The 22,290-nt window shown below is 44.9% G+C and overlaps 1 protein-coding gene across 3 annotated transcripts in view; it reads left to right on the top strand.

The window, feature by feature from the left end:
• Positions 1–22,290, top strand: part of GALNT13 (polypeptide N-acetylgalactosaminyltransferase 13) — a 1,001,053-nt gene that overhangs the window by 540,412 nt on the left and 438,351 nt on the right. For all 3 annotated transcript variants that reach the window (XM_078681726.1, XM_078681725.1, XM_078681724.1), the window contains exon 7: positions 6,883–7,063. In XM_078681726.1, the coding sequence (XP_078537852.1) occupies positions 6,883–7,063 (181 nt within the window). The remainder of the gene's footprint in view (positions 1–6,882; positions 7,064–22,290) is intronic.

Below are 22,290 nucleotides of genomic sequence, written 5' to 3'. Positions count from 1 at the left end.
GTTCCCTCCCCCATTGAGAACACTGAGGCAGAGATTGAAGCAGCACCACACAGAGCTCCTCTCAAAACACCTCCAGACTTGGATATTTTGGATATTGCAGACTGCAGCTAAGCCACAGGATGCAGCAGCAGGGCCCAATGACACCGGGCGCAAGCGCAAGATAAAACTTTCAGAGCAGGAGCTGGAGCATCTAATCGATGGAGTCTGCCATGACCACAACAAACTATTTGGCAAGGACTACAGGAGGGTGCCTGAGCCCGAGAAACAGCGACTGTGGCTGCGCATCCGCGCCAGAGTCAACGCAGTGGGAGTAACACAGAGGTCCATAGACGACCTCAAAAAGAGATGGTACGACCTCCGAGGTCGTGCCAAGGAGAGGGTGGCTGAGAGGCTGGGTGAGAACCTTGTCACTGGAGGGGGAGATCCAACAGTCCCTCCCAACACCCCCTTGGAGGATCGTGTGGAGGACACACTGCAGCGTGAGGCATGTGTTGGGGTTATCCCTCTGGACTCATCCGACCCACCCAAGACAGCCAAGGTAAGTGGCATGCGACTGCTACCCTGTCCCCTAACAATGGCCATGACCCTATAGCCTCCCATGATCAACCCCAGTCATGCAGCCCATGCACATTAGAACATGCCCTATTGCATTGTGGGACATGTAGTCTGCCCACAACTTACAAAAACTCCAATGCAGCCAGACATGTCCCAATGTCTGCTATGCAACAGCCAGTCAGGGAATGGTAGCCAGCATGCATGTACCAACTGCAAATGTCAAAGAGACATGCAATTAATCTACGTCCACTTTCCATCACAGGTGGCGCAGATAACACCAGCAGTGACAGCGAGAGGCTGCAGATAGATGAGGCACCAGAGGAGCCTGAGGGTGAGGAGGAGCAAACATCCACACAACCAGCTCCATCTGGCCAAGCACCAGTGCCACCATGCAGACCACCACCAGCAATGCCAGCTCCATCAGGCACAGCACCAGTGCCACCATGCAGACCACCACCAGAACCGCCAGCTCCATCAGGCACAGCACCAGTGCCAGCTGCAAGACCCATCCCAGTGGCACCATCAACATCAGGTGCTGCTAGACCTGCGACACAGCACACACCCACTGTGGGCAGCCAGCACAGCAGGCATGTCAGGGAGCCGCAGCAGAGTACAGCATGCACCGGCAGGAGGGCGATGGCTGTGCGTGTGCCAGGGCTCAGTATTGAGCGCCGCATGCTGCGCGTGCACCAATTGCAGGCACGACGCCAAAGTGCCATACAACTGCAGCTCCACAACATAGGCAGAAATGTTGCCAATGTGTCTGATCGAATTGACCGGATGACAACTGCCATGGAGGCAAACACTGCGGCCATCATCAGCCAGCGCAACATCGCCCGCCGCCGCCACCGCCAGCTACTCACGCGCCTCTCGGCCTACACGCGTTCCAACTACGTGATAGGAAATGCCACCTCCCAGCTGTCCCGTCGGTGTCTGGCAATGCAGCTGCAGATGGTACAATGCAGCGAGGACATGGCACGTGTACTTGAGCATGTGACCAGTGCTGTCCTGGCTCTACAACCAACTGGCCCAGCCAATGCTGGTGGGGATGACACAAGCGAGGGGACATCGAGTGTCAGCAGCCTGTCTGCAACACAGGTCGGTGTCCTACGCCGCAGCAGCAGGTCCAGTGTGGGATCACGTGCCCTGCTGGAGGAGAAGCCTGAGAAGCGACTGGGTGCTGCGCGCCGGAGGCGCACATGACATTTCAATCCATGGGCAGGGACATGCTGCTGACATAAGCATGTCGTGTCTAAAACATTGAGCAGTATGGCGCAATACTCCTCACATGTAAATCATAACAATTATTCCATATTATTGTGCTATCAACAATAATATTTATTCAAGCATTGAACAGCGGACTCCTGTCATTATTTCCATTGTAATGCATTTGTGAAGTGTTGGGTGAGGGGAGTGGGTGCACTAGAAACAGTTCATTGTGATGTGGTTGCGCCGTCTGTGTCCTTCAGCTGGATGTTCCCCGCGTGCATGACGCGCATGTGCGGGTGGCCGGTCGTCCCCTTCCGACTCACTGCCAGATATCTCTGCAGGAATCCGGCGCTTGGTAGCAATGTTGTGTAGTATTGCACACACAGCCACAATGTGGCAGCAGACATCAGGACTGTAGTACATGGCCCCACCAGTCTTGTGAAGTATGCGGAATCTGCTCTTCAGTAGCCCAAATGTCCTCTCAATTAAATTCCTTGTGCGTATGTGTGCTACATTGTAACACCGTTGCTGTGGTTTAGCAGGGTTCAGGTATGGGGTGAGGAGGTATTCACGGAGAGCGTAGCCACTGTCACCTGAATGAGAGGAGCAGAGGGTGAGTGCCTGTGCAGCGCAGCTAGTTCATCACAGTGTAACATTGTGGGGCAAGTGTACTTACCAAGTAGGTGTCCTTCACCAAAGTCTCCCCTGGCCAGTCGTGTGTGGAGGCCGCAGTGCCGGAATATGAAGGAGTCATGTGTTCTCCCCGGGTACTGTGCCACTATGTCCGTGATGTATGTCTTGGCATTGCACACCATCTGGATGTTGAGGGAGTGGTAGGACTTGCGGTTGCGGTACATGTATTCCGTTTGTGCTGGTGGGCAGATGTGGATGTGGGTACAGACAATGCATCCTATCACATGTGGAAATTGCGCTACATTGTAGAATTGATGCTTGGTCTCATCCAAGTCCTGTTGGCTGGTGGGGAATTTTATGTGCTGGTGTAGCTGGGTCAGCATTGCATCTAGGAAACTCCTTAGGCAGCGGGACATGGTGGGCTGGGATATCCCCCCAGCAGCGGCAACTATCCCCTGGAAGCTTCCGGAGGCCAGAAGGTGCAGGCTGCACAATACCTGGACATGTGTGGGCACGGCATTGGTCCGCCTTGTTGGGTGCTGCATCAGGGGGTCCAGGTCCTGGATTAGCTTGATGATCATTGGCCCATTCAGGCGGTACTTAGCGTATATTTGCTCTCTGGTTTGGCCCAGCAGGGTGACCCGCAGGCGGAATATCCTCTCCTGGATCCTGCGTCTGTTCCGTGCAACTCGCTGTAGCCGTACAGTCCTGGCATTGTGAGAGTCCTAATGCTGCAGCTGCATCTCCTTAAGTGTGTTTGGTCAGGCCAGCACCTGTTGCTGATTGGGAAACGGTTTTTCCAAAATTTCTTTTTTTTTTACTTTGATGGTTACCACCTGCTTTGGGTTGTCCTTAAATTGCGCCTCGCGAACAGCGATTTTTGGGTTTTTCGCAAATTGCGATTTTTCTTGAATAGCGATTGCGATTGTATTGCGAATTCGCATACTTATTCGCAGAATCCGTGGTTTCTCGCATTTCCAGAATCGCTATTGGGCTACTACCGGGATTCTGCGAATTCTATTGCGAATTCGCTATTATGTCTTAACGAATTCGCAAATTTTTTTCTTGAATACCTTTTTTTAGAATTGCCATTGCAATTGCTTTTTCGCAGCTATTGCGATCGCAATTTAGCTTCATGAATCTGGCTGTATGGCATTTTTCTAGCGATGTTTTAGCTTAGTGGAGTGACCTGGGCCACATCGGGCAAAAAACTTTCGTACAGCCAGAACTCCATTAGGAATAGCATGTCAGGTTGTTTTTCCTCGATAAAGCAAAACAAGATTAATGTATAACGAGCTAAAGATCAACAATTGATCAAAAAGAAACGTGGCAGTACCATGTTTGTGCTGCCATATGTAGTGTGTACTGGCCTTAGTGAATATGCACAGGTTTCGCAGAAATAATATAAAACACACAAAATTGGAAATGAAAACTACAAGTGCTTAGCACTCTGGGACAGACAACTCACCACAGATGTTATTCTAGTTCCCAGGGTCTAAGTAACGGAAATGACAATAATATTGGACCCTGTGACCCTCCTAATCCATCAGAGAAGCAGTGTCTGTTACCCACAAGTCCTCGCAGTTCTACCCAAGCCAAATTAAGAGAGCTAGCAGAAGCACTTCAAAGAACTACAGAAAAACTCTTCAAAGTTTAAAGTAATTGTACTGATGTTTTAGCTGCAGTGATTTACTTTCGCTGAGGTTTTACTATATGCTCACTAATGTTTTGATGCACCTGTTCCGATGTTTCAAAAGTAACTCAAGGAAGCCTTCTGCCCAAAAAGCAAGTGTTCTCTCCTTGCTTGGCAAACACAACTGTCGATTTTGAGTGTTGGAGTGAATTCTGGTGAAGGAGTGTCTCCAATCTCTGGGGCTCGGGCTCAGTCACTGGATTGCATGTATGCAGACGCCCCTGGGCTCAGTAATAAGAAGATGAAACTGGCATGGATGTTGTTGCCCCTTGATGTTCCTTAGATGTGACAGAGGTAGGGTGCATCTATTTTGAGAACCATTAGTCATGTAACATGAGTATATGGTGTCTGGACACTTGTGGTGAATAGGAGTATTTGAAAATCACCCAGGTCCTGGGTTACTGTTTGTGAGTTGAAATTAACTGGAACTGCTTATACTCAAACACCATCTTCAACAGTTCTTGAATTAACCTAGTCTACTATCACAATAGTGGGCAAGATGAAGGGATAGGGTTTCTATTTCCTCTAGATTCTGTCTTTAATCAGAGAGGCAGATACAGGTTAATCACAGGCGTGGGGAGTTTCAGGGATGAAGCTGATTCATCCTCGTCAGTAATTAAAAGTGACATGAAGTGCTTTGCACTCAATGTGTTGACGGCGTTCTTTCCTGGGCAACAACGGTGAATGCCTTCAAGTCTAAGGGCAGTTGTAGTCCCATGTCTGTCTCCCACAGTGCAGTCAGTCTCATATCTCCCACAGACAGGCAGATCTTCCTCTTCCTACATGTCAGCAGCAAGAAAGGGTCCTCAGTGGTCCCAGGCCTGTGCTCAGTCTCAATGGAAGAGTAGCCACCCACAGTGGAAGAGTAGATCTTCAGTTATCTTCTCCTGTCCTCACTGTGAACTGGTGCACAACTCCCACTTGTTTGGAGAGTCAAATGCCAAAACTCTACTAAGCCTAGTGCTTACCCTTCAGATGGGCAGGCTAGCGCCCTTGGGCAAACTTCAGCTTTCAGATTTACATGGGTTCATCCAAACCTGGAGGGCCATTTACTCCTGATGGTCACCTCAAGGTCAGGTTATGTACCACAGGCGACCCTCCCAGCGATTCTGAGCAGGCTTGGGGGACATGGGTTTCGGGCCTCAATAATGGAGCCATAATCGAAATAAATACAAATCTGGACAGGATGGGTGGAGGGGATGATTTTGCTCTACAGACAAAAGAAGTCTGTGAGAAGGACAGAAGACTATATATGTGCAGGCTTCCAAGCATGAGCGAGAGATGGAGCAGCCTTATACAAATATAAGCACTGCATTGTGTAGCTCTCGCACATTCACCATGCACACATGCAAAACCCATCCACCCACATCCTCAAACACGTGTGCAAACAACCTTAATACTTTCTCCATGCGTGATGAAAGGAAATAGGGCCTTGGGGGCTGGTCGGACTGTTGATGGAGGGAGCTGACACACCTTCCCTTCGTAGAGATGCAAGTAAAAGGGCCCATACAATAGATAATGTTGCCACTTTTGTCATTCTCTCAGAGCCTGTTCAAGGGAGACAGTAGTCGTTCTTGACTGAATTGATGCCCCATTGAATTTGAAAGCCCCCTCTAATATCTCAAAGCACTGAAAATCGAATTTCCTCAGTTGCCCTGCATGACTGTCGGACTCGCTGATGAAAAATGCACAAGGCAGTCAAGAATTGTACAAGAACAGAGCACCATGGCTTTCCAACGCGACGCTGTTCTGCCCAACAACACTTCAGGGGTGGAAGGTATCTGCATGCGTGACCATTTCAAGCCAGCCTCACATGCATCAAGAGTCTCCGCCATCCTCACACACGACACAAAACACCATATGAATGTACAGTGTGCTCAAGCACTTTCTATCATCCATATAACAACCTCGAATTCTTAAAAGTTCTATCATGCACTCCATCCCGCTTCAAAAATAACCACTGGAAAAACACAACAAGGGCAGAGCTCTTGTCCTCCCGCACAACAACGACATATTACACATAAAGGCCATCTGAACGATACGCACGCTTTTATGTAGTAACTCACTGTGTCGCACGTCTGCAAAATGCAGCTCAGGGCCTTTTCACTGTTTGAAGCGCTATGTAAATCTCAATGTAATAGAAAACCAGACGTTGCGTGTGGAAAAAGAACTCAGGAATTATAGTCTAAACTGGCATAATGTTTGCTCAAAACAGTTTTGTTTCTTCGCTATGTTTTCTTTATAACATATAGAACGGCTTTGGATTTAAAGTCATTTTAAGCAAAGGGCTTTCTAACCGAAGTAGGAATGAGAAATCGGTGCCCTGAACCTACGAAAACCTCTAAATCATATCTGATATTAGGCGTCAATCCAAGGTATCATTTGCACTGGAACATTTCTATTACTTTTAGGATTTACCTGTTGTTGCAGCTGGACAGAAAAATTGTATTTGGAGTCAAAATATTTACATTCATATCTCAGGTGTGCTTTATGCCTACCCTGAGAGTCTGGATTATATTAACACCTCGCTCATATTTCTATATCTCCTGTGCCAAGCAGGCTAACTCCATTCCTGGGGCCTCTTGCTTTGAACCAGATTGTTCTGTAGCTCCTCACCATGGCTCATCTTTTATAAAGAATATGACACATAAATGTATATAGGTTAATATGCAAATATATGCAGGGTGATGCCCAGAGGAAAAATAAACTATTCTGTCACTTTACGTAAGCCTTTTCTTCATTCAGTGGCAACACACGTATTTCTTTATACGCTCTCTTTTATTTCTTTACAGATCTGGCAGTGCGGAGGATCTTTGGAAATTGTCACGTGTTCCCATGTAGGCCATGTTTTTCGCAAAGCAACACCTTATACTTTTCCCGGGGGAACTGGCCATGTGATCAACAAGAACAACAGACGACTGGCAGAAGTATGGATGGATGAATTTAAAGATTTCTTCTATATCATATCCCCAGGTAGGAACAAATCTGCAATTTCTGTTATATCGTTTTTACATAATGATCCATACCTGGTAATGAGTGCTCTGTAGCTCATGTAAAAAGTAAGACAATGGTCAGTAGGTTCTAATGCTGGTGTTTCAAAGAGCAAGTACTTTAAAGATCAGGATAGTTGTCCTTCTTCCATGTATTCACCTATTAAAACATTTAATGTACAAATAGTACTATATTTAGATGAGGGTGTGCACACATTAGTTCCATAACCTCTTCCCTATCTCAGTACTTATGGTGTCAGGAGAGGCTCACCCTGCCCATGTCAACTCCTCATAATTCAGTCATCATCATCATCATCATAAAACTGTATTCGATTCGAAAATAATTTTAAAAGTATACATTTGGAACATACAAATTGACAGATGGTATTTCATATCAAAAAGGTTCAGACGCCCAGCATACAAAAAGTCATAAGCACATTATCAGTAAACATTATATTCTATAAAAACACAGAGTTCAATAAAACATCTAAAAAACACAATGTAAATGTAAATGTAGTATACTTGTAAAGCGCACAGCTGCCCCAGCAACGGGGCGTCCCGGCGCTGTATAACTCTGGGGAACCCGTCCTGGCTTTCCCTGTGGGATGGTCCCTTGCTGGGAGTCCCCAAGGTGGAGCCAGGCATCTGCAGAATTGGTGGGGCCGTTGTGGAGATTAGGCAAGCTAATGCCCAGAGTTGCCGAGTGGAACCCCTGATTAGAGTAAGCACCGAAGCGAGAATTATCGAGTCCGCTGACCAAGGTCCATGACCCTGCCACGTCGGGAATTGAACCCTGGTCCCAGGCTGACTTCTGCTCTCAGGCCTGCCGCCTCTAACCAGTGAGCCACACTACTCCACAATCTAACATGTATAAAGTGCACTGTGCATTTTTAAGTTACAATATCACATATATAAGTTGGTTAGCCTCTCACACTATCCAACCTAATTTTACAAACATTTAGTTGCATATTTGCATACTCTGTCAACTAAAAAGACCGAAATAAAATTTATTATAGATTGTCAAACTACAGCATCGTATATATCAGTGTGTTAACCTCTCATGCCAACCCACTTGTTTTTTGCGAGATAGCTGCCAAGCGAAGAACAGATAAACAAAAGATATATTCATATAAATTATAAATTTCATGATTTTCAATTTCTTTCAATTTAAAACACAGGGTGTCAAAACAAGAATCATATTATCAATAACGATTCCTAATTAAAAGTGCCAATCTAATGAAGCTAAGCATAGCGCTACATATAGCAGCAGTGTGTAATGATCTTAAATGCTCAAAACCTTCTTTAAAATTACAGGGTCCGATTTCCCTTAGAATGGGTTTAATAAATCGGTCTCTTGGAGTCTTATAGAGAGTGCAAAAGAGTACAAAGTGCAAAGTGCATTGTTGGGCTTCATTATCACATGGGCATGGAGGTAGCCTCTCACACCAACCTCCTTGCTTCGGGAAGGCAACTAGAAAGTGCAGTGTATTTAATCGAAATCTTGTCAAATAAAAACGCCATTGTGTGTGTATAGTAAACAATAGATAAAATTGGTGCTGTAGTTTACCTGCCTGGTGTAATGGTAGTTCATCATTTTTTGACTTTGACGAACCCAAATTATTATGGTATGCATTCTTAATTACCATCTTTGTATCTAATTTCATAGAATCTGGGTTATCATAAAAGTTTCCAAGGCCAATTTTATAAAAAGTTTCCTTCACATAACACAACCATGGGATCTGCATGGCATGATCCGAGTTTACACAATCTTTTAGGATTTCTTTTGAAAGCTGCAAATCCTTTGAGAACCTGATTTTTCCCCATAGGAGCAATGGGGACACATGGATAATATCGCTCACAAATTCTAAACCCAACTCATTATGACAAAAAATGTTTGGAGAACTAACCGGAGCTGATAAAAGACGTTTTAAAAACTTGTTCTCCATAACTTGTAGTTGGGCGCATTTATGGTATCCCCATACCCCCGCTCCATAGGTCGCGACAAGCAAGCATTTAGATTTATACAATATCTTCAATTCAGCAATAGGTTTTTGGCCTAATTTACTTGCAAAACGAAAGAGGGCCTCTTGTGATCTCGTGGTATTTTGTACTCGTGTCGTTATTAACGGGTCCCAGCTCAGAGTTTTGTTAAAAAATTACCCAAGTAGTTAAAATTTGGGACCTTTTCAATGATCAAATTATCTACAACAAACCTACGAGTTTTTGTTCCGCTTGGACCGCAGACCATTGTGAAAGATTTTGTAAAATTGACCTTAAGGTCTAAACCCAGCATAAATTCATTAAAAGCATTCAAACATGTTTGCATACTGTTTTCAGTTAAGGTCATTAACAATGTATCATCAGCGTAGGACAATAAAGGTATTTGTTTGCCGTTTATTTTAGGGAAGTTTAAACATTTTTCCAATAAAATTTTTTCAAATCCATTTGTATAAACTAAAAACAAAAAGGGAGCCAAAATACAGCACTGACGGACACCTATGGTTGATGGGATAGGCCTTGTCTTTTCCCCCCCAGGGCCATATCTGATGCCCACTGAAGTAGCAGCATGTAATCTGCGCAGCAGGGTGACTAAGGGTTCCTCAAACCCCATAGCCTCTATTAACAACCACAATTTCTCCCTGCACACAGTATCGAAGGCACTGGATAAGTCCATAAAGGCCAGGTGTATAGAAACACCCCTGGCCTTCATGTACTTACCCATGATCAGGGCTAAATTGAGACATTGCTCTGTTGTCCCCCTACCCTTTCTAAACCCATACTGTGAGTCCACAATAAGGCTACAGGAATCTGCACATGTCTCCAGACGGGCCAAAATTACTCTCCCCATTAACTTGCAGGAGGCGTCTATTAAAGAAATTGGCCTGTAACAGCAAGGGTCGCTTTTCTCACCTTTTTTAAACATTGGCACAACTACTGCCTCTTTCCAGGATGACGGGATACGCCCAACAATAATTGCCTTAAAGACATTAAGGAGCAATGGCGCCCATACATCAACATTATTTTTAAAAAGATCCAATGGTACAGCATCAGGACCTGGTGCCTTGAGGGGAATACCTTTTCTTAGTGCCTCCTCAACTTCACCCAAAGAAAGTGAGAGGCTGAGTTGTTGTGCAGTTTCGGTATTAAAGCCAATTTCGTCCTCACCTTCATTTGTCAAAACGGCACCCTTCGGGTTAAAAATTCTAGAATAATGGGTCTCCCAAGTCACCCCGGTTATATGGGCAATCATACTTCTTTTTTCATTACTGAGGACGGGGCGATTTATTACCTCCCAAAACAGTCTACTGTCCCTCAAATCGGATGCTTTTTCAAGGACATCCAAGGCTTGCTTTTTCAATTCCAGTTTTCGTTTGTCAATGGTATCCTTATAATTTCTCCTTGCCTTTTTTACCATTTCATTATCCCGAGGAACTTGATGTAGTGCCTTCTTCAATAATGTTTGTGCTGCGGAGCATTCAGCATCAAACCATTTATACTCCCGGGTATCGCCCTTCCCAGCAGGTTTAAGAAGGTATGTGGCCACACTCCCACAAAGAGCTTCAAAATTCTGGATTATCAGTTCAGGCTCACAGGTACTCGTTAGGCAAGTATCTACTTGAAGATAATTGGCTCCAAAAATCGTTTCCTCCAACTTTTTAGAATCAACCCTATCCCACTTCAACCTAAGACCTTGATTTTGACTGTATTTCATTGGTTGTTCAAAGGACTGCTTCCTGTCAACAACAGTACTCAACAGACAAACAAGAGGATTATGATCACTAGCAGGATTTACTTCTATTCTAAAATCATCAATAAGATGAACATACCTACTAGAGACCAGTACAAAGTCAATTACACTCATTTGACCCCCAGTCCCTTGGAAGGTTGGTATCGGCACCAATGAGCTATTAGTTGACATTTCTAGCATACAGAGATCGTTTATCATAATAATATTATTCAATGCATCTCCCTGTGTGGTGTGCTTAAAATGTGCCAGTGGTTGCTCGTTTATATCAAGTAAACCGCAAACCTCGGTCCCATTATGATTGCATGAGGTACAGTTAAAATCCCCTAACCACATGATACACAGAAGTGAAAAACTTTCAGTCACTTTAGCTATTTCAACCTGTAAACCGTCAATAACAGATGTAACATGAAAGTCAAAGATGTTATGATACCAGTTAATTAAAAGCAGGGGGACAGAAAACAAATTTGTCATTAAGATCAGTTGATACCATGGGGAGAGCACTATTTTATGTGTTTTCAGTGAATTATATTTCACCGAAATAGATTTCATTAGGCCACCCTTTGCACTCCCTGACAAAGAAGGTTCAGCATGAACAGTAAATGAATGGTATCCCTCCAAATTTTGGTTTGTTCTACTCCAGGTTTCTTGGAGACAGATGATGTCAAAAGTTTTTATGTATTTCAACCATGCCTCATCCCACAATCTTCGTGAGATACCTGCTACATTCCACTAGATTATGCGGAAGGCACGTCTGTCCAATCGATTACTTATTATTTCTGGAAGTTTACTTTCTTTACTTGTGCTAATCCCTTCCCCCATTTGGTCAGTATCTACCATATCATGATTATCCTCAGAATCCATAATCAATACCCCCATGTTATCTGTATTTTCGGACACCTATGGATCTCCATCTTCCCCCATAGAGTCAATAAATAATATGCATTCGTTAATATCCTCGGGATTTAGTGAGGGAACAATCGTATCTTTAACATCATTTCTTATTGAGGTCCCTACTTGTAGTCAGTCAACCTCAGCTAATGTGCTCAGGGGGCAAATTGATTTGCATGATACCATGGTGGGCACTCTGGTTGCTGATTTACTATATATTGGCACTCTTTTCTTGCTAGATTGGATTGCCAAATGGGGGGGTGATAAAAGAATCCCAACGGTAAAATCATGACTTTTGATTTCTCCATGATTTGACCAAACATCCGGTCAATTATGGCTCTTGCAAGCCCTGGGGTCCTAAAAGTTAGGACTATGCAATCCCCCTCCAATGATTTCTTACTTGGTCCAACCCATCTGACCCTTTGAGCCATAATGAGTTCAGAAAATAAGACATTATCACCTATTCCTGTCTTAGCATTAATGAGGTGCAATGATTTATTTCTCAGAGACAACCAGTCTTCCCCTTCCCCTGATGTGAATGGACATACGTTTGCTAAAACAACAATATATGGTGTAGCTTGGGGTGGCAAATTTAGGATGGAGTCTGGTCTGTCTACATGCAAATGACGAGGGGGACCTTCAATGGCCGTGTTTTTTTCCCGTCTATCCTCTTTTTGGGTATTTCCTACCCCCGATAGTTGGTTCTTAGGCATTCCAAGCTGTGTCGTACTTTGCCCTGAGCAGTCCACTGTGGCAATTTCCCCACTTCTGTTTTTAACCATTTGTTTATTTAACCCAGACCTCGGTTCAGCTTGTGGTGTACTGATATTTAGTTGTTGGCTCTCCATATAAGATAGCCGGTTTTCAATGTCAACTAATTTAGTTAAAATGGGTTCTAAATGGGCATTCATCAGTACTTTCATCTTAGACCAGAAATGTTCCTCCGTACTCTGATGCATAATGAGTGGAATCTGTGTAGGTGTAATATTTGTCATTGGAGAATCACGGTTTTCAGTAGTTAAATCTAGTCTTGGCTCAGTGATCTCTTGCGTGCCTTTCTTAGCCTGAAGTTTAGGTATGTATTGTTTACGAGGCTTCTTAGTTATCTGGCCCTTTCATTTTTTACCCATAACAGCAGGGCTACTTCCACTTGTCTGTTTGTTTTTTTGTGCCCTTGTTGTAACAGTTGATTTGTTTCTTGTTATCGGGGATTCTAAAATCTCTTGAATACAAGGAGACTCTGGCAACGATGAGGGGCACTCGTTAAATTCTACACCTCCTTCCACATGTCCCTCCTCTAAATTTAGGCTGGTGATGCTAGGGGTATCATGACGACTCTGATGCAGTTGCGAATCTAATGACAACCTGCGTTCTGTCAACTTGATTTCATTTATAATTACTGAAGTAGCTTTTACTAGGAAGGCATCCATGGTGCCTACTACCCCTTTCCCTTTGCCTTCCTTCGGTTTATTCACTTTCGCCTAGTACAAAATACTGTCTAAATTAATCAACAATATAGACGCCTACATAAATAAGCAACATACAGAGGTCATAAAACATACAGTGGCCGCTGCCCAACACAGTTTTGGTAAAATATGATTTCCAAACCTATATGCACAATTTACACCAAAGTCTTACTTCATTTTGTGAGAATAATGTTAATAACGAAGCCCAGCCTGGCCTCTTTTGGCCCCTGGCGGCCCGCCCTTTGCCCGGGCTTAGCCCGGCTCTCCTCGATTTTTAAGCGCCTCCGGGTCGGAATAGGTGTGGGCGGCTTCCTGCCGCAAGAGTCCCTGGGTAATGTAGTTCCCCCCTCTCTGCGGCCGCGCCGGGATGTCAGGAGGCTGCGGCGGCGGGGGGAGACCAGTGCCAGGAGCAGGGAGCCAGGAGCTGCAAGCAAGGAGTCAAAAGGAGTCCAGGTCAGTCCCCAAAGTTTAAAATGAATCAGTCCAAAATCCAGGAAACCGTCCCGCTATGCATGGGACACTGCCAAGTTGAGCAAAGTCGGTATTGCAGGGAAGCAACTCCGGGGAGCATTAACTTAAACCCAAGGCTGCGCTCACCTGCGGTTACAAGATTGCTTTTCTCGGAAAAACACCGGCTATTTTAAATCTGGCATCCAGCGTTCAATCGTCCTCAATCGTCCTCAGCGCGGAGACATCAAAGAAGGCAGAAACCGCAGCGCCGTTTCTTCTCTGTTTTTTTTCTTTCCCCTCACACTCAAACCGGACAAGCGGGGCAAGCTCTAGTCATAGTGCACGCCACAGTGCATGCCAAAGAACGCCAGAGAACGCCAGCCGCCGGCCGCCATCAACCCCTGACATCGGAATTCAGTCCCAAAGTGTCCGCTTTTTCATCCCCTGCCCCTAGGTCAGACACCCAACACTGGTGGCTTTGTAGCCTTTTTGGAGAATGGCCACAACTTTGCTAGAGAGCGCTGCCATACTCCCTTCTTGTTTCAGTGTGAGATACAGCGTAATGGACTATCTGGGATTTGGAATGTTAGCTGTCTAAGACAATGCAACTATTACTTACGGTTATCTTCATTACCTCGTCCAAGCCAACCACCATATTTGGCGGCCAGCGCGCCACAGGCCCATCGTTATGCAAATCCACGTTCTACCTCTTTAAACATTCACAGACTTAAGCACGTCTCTCACTCCACACATCCAATGAGTTTCAAGAGCACACAAAAGGGAGGTGCGGAACAAATACCTAGCACGAGGTAGGGAGGAGCTCTGTCTGGGACTAGGGGGACAAAGATCTGGGGTAATGAAGTTTACCAGTAAGTAATGGTTTTGTTACCCCCTCAATGTCCCGCCTCCTCTCAGGATTTCAAAAGCTCCAGACAAAAAAAATCTGCACCAATCTTTGATGCTATTATGATTTATTACAACAACAACTATTGCACTGCCACCTTAGCAACATTTAAAACGTTTATCAGATGTTTAATTCATCACTACATCCATTCTGTAAAGCGTGACAAATGTACCATAGCAGGCCCAGGTAGCTCCCATGAACATTTCTTGAATGGATGGTCCACCTTCCTCAGCCCATGCAGCAGAGGCAGATCTAGTAGATCGACCATGGATCGGAGAAAGCTGACGTTCCTCAATAGACTTGGAAGGCTGTAACTGCCTGCCTAACCCACCTACTTAAGGTAGATTAAGACACCTTCTGGCCTTTTTTCACATTCCTCAAAGAAACAAAGAGTGCCCTTTAGCGTAAAATAGTAACAACTGGAGGCAATACCTTTGGGAAGGTTCTCAGGATGCTGATAATCTGCAAGACTCTGCCTGGCACAGGAAATGCTTCTCTTGCACACAAAACCTCAGAAAGGGTTGGTTCCTGGCATAGATGGCTACATGTAAGTAAGCGTCTTCCAGATCCAGCGTCGCAAGAAAATCTCCTTCCTTAATCATGTGTGATCAATTGTAACATGACCATGGGAACCCCAGGCTGTAAACCCCTGTACTATACCAACTGAATTGTCTTTGGATTATCATATCTTTATTTTAAAAAATGTGGTTAAAAACACAGAGCAAGACAACACAGTCTGGTTCTTAAATAGGGGAAAGCCGTAACAACCACTCAAGTGAAAACATTGATAAAACATCATACACCTCGATAAATCATTGTTGTTGGTGAGCGTAGGGTTGTCTGCCACCATGTACGAAAAACTGCACAGGCATACTATATTGTAAAAAAAAACTTAGAATGATTTATAGGAAGTAAAAAATAAATCACAAACACAATATCATTCAGGTTAACTGAGTCTAGTGTCTAACTCGCTTCTTTATATTGGAAATTTGTGGAACCACTTCTGATGGTTAATTTTGGTCACTATTGTGATTACGTAGGGGGGTGAGTGATGTCATGGAGAGGCCAAATCCGATGTGATTGCTAATGCAATCCTAGCATTCCTTACTAGAACTTTGGTGCATTTTGACCCAGGCTTTATTAAAGAGTCTCCGCGGGAGTAGGACATGGTGAAGAAAAAACCTGCATACAAAAAGAATACTTTTGGTTAGAAATGGAATCAGTAACTGTTGTTGAAAAGTAACTGTTGTGAAAAAGGTGTAGCATACCTTCTAAATGAGGTGGACCCACCAGGGGTGGGCAGACTTAAACCGAATTACTGAATCGAATTTGTGATTGGAGTGACTGCTCCTGTTGAAAGGGCAGACACAGCCAATTAACAAGCATTTATAAATGCATTAGGGTTAGCCTAAGTGATTAATAATAATACGTTTTTGTTGTAAGTTGTAGCTTGCTGAGTAGTTGTACAATCTAATTTCCAGAAAGTCTGTTAAAATGTTATGACTGGTTTATCTACAAAAAGGCAAAATATTGGGCTGTTACTAGTAGTATAGTGCGGGTAAGAAATAGCAACATTTCGAAAAATGAAATGAAAGAGGGAATTAATAGAATGAATTTGTAATCGCAATATTATGTTTAAAAGAGTTCTGACAACTTTTGGGCCCTGTTAGAAATGGGTGTCTCTAGTTGGCAATGGTTTGCACCTTTGTCCAAGTAGTGACCCTTCTTCCAAGTCAGGGTAAGGGAGTTACAGTCCTGAAATAACCCCTGCTCACCCCCCTGGTAGCTTGGCATGAGCAGTCAGGCTTATCTCAGAGGCAGTGTGTAAAGCATTTGCCCATAACCAACAGTATTACAGTAAAAACACTGCAAAAGGACACCACACCAGTTTAGAAAAATATCCAATACTTTTATATATCCAAAACAAGACCAAAACGTCAAAAGTACAACACACATCACTTTGCAAGAATACTTTAAAAATACAGTTCCTTAAAGTCGGTAGCCCCGTTCGGTGCTACTGCGTCGGTCAGGGGCATCGACAGGCTCGTAAACAGTAACTTTTGTGTGGAGGATGACACGTTGGTGCGAGCCGGTCATGGCAATCATTGTGGTTGCAATGCGAAGCATATTGGTGCAGTGTGCAGTGCACTCAAGGGGGGCTATTAGGATGGCGGACGGACCTGCGTCCATCCGCCACCCCAGAGGTGGAGGGACCATCCGCAGGGGCAGCGGCGGTCCCTCCGTGCGAATTAGGATGTGACCGCCACCCAGGCGGTCACATCCTGTATTTTTAACTTTGTGGCGGGTGCTGCTTGAAGCAGCACCCGCCGCAATGTTAAAAATGCATGTATAGCATTTACATGAAAAAGCGGCAGGCACCGCGCGGTGCCTGCCGCTTTGTTCATGTAAAAGCAGGGGGGTACCATAGGTACCCTCCATGTGCACCCCCACCCCCTGACACACTGGGGGCCCGCAACGGGCCCCCAAACTGAAAAGACCACATGCTTTTCCACAGCGGAAAAGCCGCAGTGGAAAAGCATGTTTACGCATGCATCCTAATATGGCTGGCGGTGTCTGATAGACACCGCCACCATATTAGAGCTTTTCCGCCTTGGGGCTGCGGCGGAAAAGCTGCGGATGGTCTTCCCGACCCCCTGCCATCCTAATCCGGCGGGGGGTCTTTTGAATCACCGCAGCGGTGAATCCGCATCCTCTAGGCCGGGGGTGGCTTCCGCTAGCCCGGAGGATGCGGATTCACCGCTATCATATTCGGGTCCAAGGTGTGGTGCAGTCAGCGGCTCAGTGACTGTCATCCAGCAACATCGGTGAGACCAGGGCTGCGGTGTAGAGTGAAGGTGGTGCTTGAGCGGTGCTAACAGATCAAGGTGCAGGCGAAAGAGCCGGTTGCGAGAAGCTTGTGTTGGTCGGTCCAGACTGTGGTGTGGGATGGGGCGGTGCATCGTGTGACTTTTTGAGCACGGCCCCCTAGCCACAATGCAGACACGGAAGTCTCGGTCAGCGTGCAGCAACAGCGTCGGGGAGACAAGGGCAGCAAAGTAAAGCTAGGCGGTGCTGAGTGCGGTGCTCACAGATCACTGTGCAATCAGCTGCTCGGTGGTGGCGGCAGCGGTCGTAATTGTCGGTGAGACCAGGGTTGCGGTGCGAGATGCGGACAGTGCTCTCTACGCTGCCTTCAGGACCCGGAGCCGGCGACAGAGTTGGTTGCTTTTTCCCCCTCCGTGGCAGCTGAAACCGCAGTTCCAGAAGCAGTACCCAGAGGTTGGTGAAGTCTTTGCAGTCCCTGGACTTCAGAACAAGAGGCAATCTCTACTTCAAGCCCTTGCAGATACTGAGCACAAGTAAGAAAGTCCAGTCCAGTCCTTTCACTGCCCAAGGCAGAAGCAGCAACTGCAGGCCAACCCAACAGAGCAACAACACACCAAAGGGGCAGTAGTTCTTCCAGCTCTTCTTCTTCCTTGATTCAAGCAAATTCTCTGAAGTATTTTATCTCCCCGAGACTTCCAACAGGAGGCAAGCTCTACTTCAAGCCCTTGGAGAAAACTCTTAACAGCAGGATGATGAAAGTACAATCCAGTCCTTTCCCTGCCCAAGACAGAAGCAGCAGGCCAACACAGCAGATCACGCAGCAAAGTGGTAGTTCCTCCTGACAGCTTTTCCAGCCTTTCTTCCTGCCAGGTTCCTTAGTTCAGCAGTAATCTACAGTTCAGAGGTCTGGCCCCACTTTTATAGCACAAATTCCTTTGTTTTCTGGTGGGAGCGAAGTTCTTTGCCCAGCCAAAACCAGGTCTGTCTACTCTGGTGCAGCTTCCTTGCAGGTGGGGGAGAACGCATTGTGTAAGGCTGGCAGGGCCTATTCAAATGTGCAAGGGAAATCTCCTCTTACCTCTCTAAATGCAGACTGGGCCTATTTAGATGCTTGTTAGAACTCCTCCCCCTAATGTGAAAGCTGCCCAGGTCTAGTCAGCCCAGCCCTGACTCATTCAGGAGAGGCAGGACACACATCAACCCCCTTCCCCGGTGGGTGTCTGAGGGCATGCACCTCCCCAGCCCCTGCCACTCCAAAGCCAGACAGTGACTACACAATCCAGCAGAGGCACACATGATAGCTAAGCAAGAAAACGCCCACTTTCTAAAAGTGGTATTTTCAAACACCCAATATAAAAAACATCTTTACTAAAAGATGCATTTTTATATTCTGAGTTCAGGCACACTAAACTCCATCTTTCTATCTTGTCCCAATGCAAAGTTATTTTTATAGGATATTATAAATAAACTCCATTTCTATCCTATGGGACAGATAGCCTTTCAATAGTGAAAAACGAAATTGGCAGTATTTCACTATCGGAGCATGTCACACACATCAGGGTATGTCCTACCTTTCAAATACCCGACACCCTGCCCACATGGGTACCATGGGCCTACCTTAAAGGTTACTCACATGTAAGAAAAGGGAAGTTTAGTGCCTGGCAAGTGGGTGCACTTGCCAGGTCGACATGGCTGTACCAAATTGCACACAGATACTGCAGTGTCGGGTCTGAGTTACATTTACAGGTTGCTCATGTGGGTGGCACAATCAATGCTGCAGGCCAACTAGCAGCATTTGATTCACAGACCCTGGGCACATGCCGTGGCTGTACTAGGGACTTACCAGTAAATAAAAAATGCTGATCATGGAATCGCCCATCCATAAACACAATTTACAGGGAGAGCATATGCACTTTAGCACTGATCGGCAGTGGTAAAGTGTCCAGAGTCATAAAACCAACAAAAACAGGTCCACAACAGAAGGCCGAAAAGCAGAAAGTCTGGGGATAAACCCACTCGAAAATAAAGGTCTAAAAGTCCCAGTGCCACTGCACCTGCTGCACTATTCATATCATGCCCCTAGTGCCTGTAAGATAACTGCATTTGTGACTGCTTGTTAAGTAGTAAAATATTGCAATATTTGGTGTTTATAGGAGTTCTGACAACTTTCGGCCCCGTGCTACTGCACCTGCAGCACCATTGAACCCATGGCACTAGTGCTTGCTAGATAACTGCACTTTTGGCTGCCTGTTTAGAAGTAACATTTAGTGGGGTCCCTAGAGTGTTTGGCCTCGGTGCTACTGCACCTGCTGCACCATTCCAATCAAGCCCCTTTTAGCTAAAAGATAACTGCAATTGTGTCTGCCTGAATAGTAGAAAAATATAGCAATTAGGTGTTACGTGGGATGCCTGGAGCTTTTGTTTCTGGTGCTACTGCACCTGCTGCACCATTCATATCATGACCCTATTGCCTTCTAGATAAATGGACTTGTGGCTGTCTTGTTTAGTAGTGAAAATAAGCAATACTCTGGGTTAAGTGGGGTCCCTAGAGCTTTTGGCCCCAGTGCCACTGCACCTGCGGGACCATTCAAATAAAGTCTCTTTTAAGGTAAGCACAATTATGACTGCCTGTTTAGTAGTCAAATATAGCAATATTATGTGTTTAGAGGAGTTCCGACAACTGTTTGGCTCAGTACTACTGCACCTGCTGTATCATTCAAATAATGACCCTGTTGTGTGCAAGGTAGCTGTACTTGTGATTCCCTATTTAGGTATAAAATATAGCAATATCAGTTGTTTATTGGGGTGCCTGGAGCTTTTTTCCTGGTGCCACTGCACCTGCTGCAGTATTAAAATCATGACCCTAGTACTTGCTATATAACTGCTCTTATGACTGCTGATTTAGTTCTAAAATATAGCAATATTAGGCTTTTAAAGGAGTTGTGACAACTTCGGGCCTGGCACCACTGTACAGACCGCCCAAGGATATTGCGGCATGGATTAGCAACTTTAGCTGCACATATATGAAATTTTAGTGGCACAAATATGAAAAATTAGCGGCATTTTTGCGGCACTTTATTTTACTAATAATCATTCATTTCCAATCTGAAATCAATGGAAACTGTTTCAGCACAATATTCCTCTTTGCAATAGGCATGTTAAAACTGTTTGCAGCACTAGGGAAGCACAGATCCAGTCCTAACCTCGTGGGAGGAAGCTGTATTTCTCCCTGAGATGTTCTAGTGCCCATGTACGTACCTCTGCCGGGGCACCGGTGCCTTCCGGATCTGTGAGGCAGGACACCTCTTTCTCAGGCACCCTAGGGCACAGGATCGTAGTGGCTAATCCAAATAAGTGAGACAGACTGCATAGGGAGGTCACCTCCTGCTTCCTGGTTATTTCACCAATTTGTGTAAATGTACATTATCAGGTGCAATCTTTACCTTTAAAAAATGGTAGAGCATATTAATACCTTCTTCAAATGCTCCATCAAGTGCTCAACGCCAATGGAAAGCGCCACCCCACTCATGGATTCCATGAGTACCTGCTGCACCATTCAAATAATTACCCTGTTGCCTCCAAGATAACAGCACTTGTGACTGACTGTTTAGTAGTAAAATATAGCAGTATTTGGTGTTTAGTGGAGTTTTGACAATTTGTAGCACCGGTACGACTGCACCTGCTGCGCTATTCAAATCATGGCCCTAGTGCCTTCTAGATAACTGCACATCAGAGTACCTGTTAAGTTGTAAAATATAGCAGTAATAGATGATTAGTGGGATGCCTGGAGCTTTTATTCCCGCTGCCACTGCACCTGCTTTACTATTGAAATCATGACCCTAGCGCTTGCTAGATAACTGCTCATGTAAAATATAGCAATATTAGGTGTTTAGAGGACTTACAACAAATGATGGACCTGGTGTGACTGCACCTGCTGCACTATTCAAATCATGACCCTGTTGTCTGCAAGGTAACTGCAATTGTGACTCCCTGTTTAGTAGTAAAATATAGCAGTTGTAGGTGGTTAGTTAGGAGCCTAGAGCTTCTGGTCGTGGTGTCCTTGCACCTGCTTCACAATTGAAATCATGACTCTGTTGTCTGCAGGTTAACCTCACTTGTGACTCCCTGTTTAATTTAACATGTTAGCAATAAACCTGGGTTTAGTGGGCTCCTTAAAGCTTTTGGCCCCAGTGCCACTACACCTGCTGCACCATTCAAACCAAGTCCCTTTTATCTGCAAGTTAAATGCAATTGTAACCACCTGTTTAGTAGTCAAATATAGCAATATTATGTTTTTAGAGGAGTTCTGACAACTTTTGGGCCCGGTGCTAATGCATCTGCTGCACCATACAAATCATGACCCTGTTGTCAGAAAGGTAACTGCACTTGTGGCTGCCTGTTTAGTAGTAAAATATAGCCTAAAAATGAGGCAAAGAACAACTCATATTGCGCAAAATTGCAGAGTATTAAAATCTTCTAATGTTGAGTCATGTTAGTATATTCGAGGTGTGCATTCATTAGGTTACTGAGAACTTTGCAGGCCGAACAGATGTTCAAAATACCTCACATGTTCCAGACATGTACAATTATAGTATCTGAAGAAGGTGGTTGGGTAACAAGTTCTGGCACCACCGAAACGCGTCAACGCATTGTTTAAAGAATCCAAATAACAAGGGATTTCTGGATAAAGAATATTTTTTTACCAAAAAAACCTTCGTATAGTATATCAGACTTGGATCAAAATCTGACCACAACTGGATACTATAATTGTGATGTTGAGGTCTTAGGGTCTTGTATTTTAATCAATGTATTTTGTAATGTATGAAATTAATGTTTTTTTATATACTGTGTGTTTAATTTTAATGGTATCCTTTGAGAAATCAGCTGAAGGAAAAGACCACAGGGACATATGCTTCAATCAATGACAT

The sequence above is a fragment of the Lissotriton helveticus genome, chromosome 3_1 (assembly GCF_964261635.1).
Source record: "Lissotriton helveticus chromosome 3_1, aLisHel1.1, whole genome shotgun sequence".
NCBI lineage: Eukaryota > Metazoa > Chordata > Amphibia > Caudata > Salamandridae > Lissotriton > Lissotriton helveticus.
Note: the sequence above shows the minus strand (reverse complement) of the source record. Positions and strands in the feature narration are given on the sequence as shown.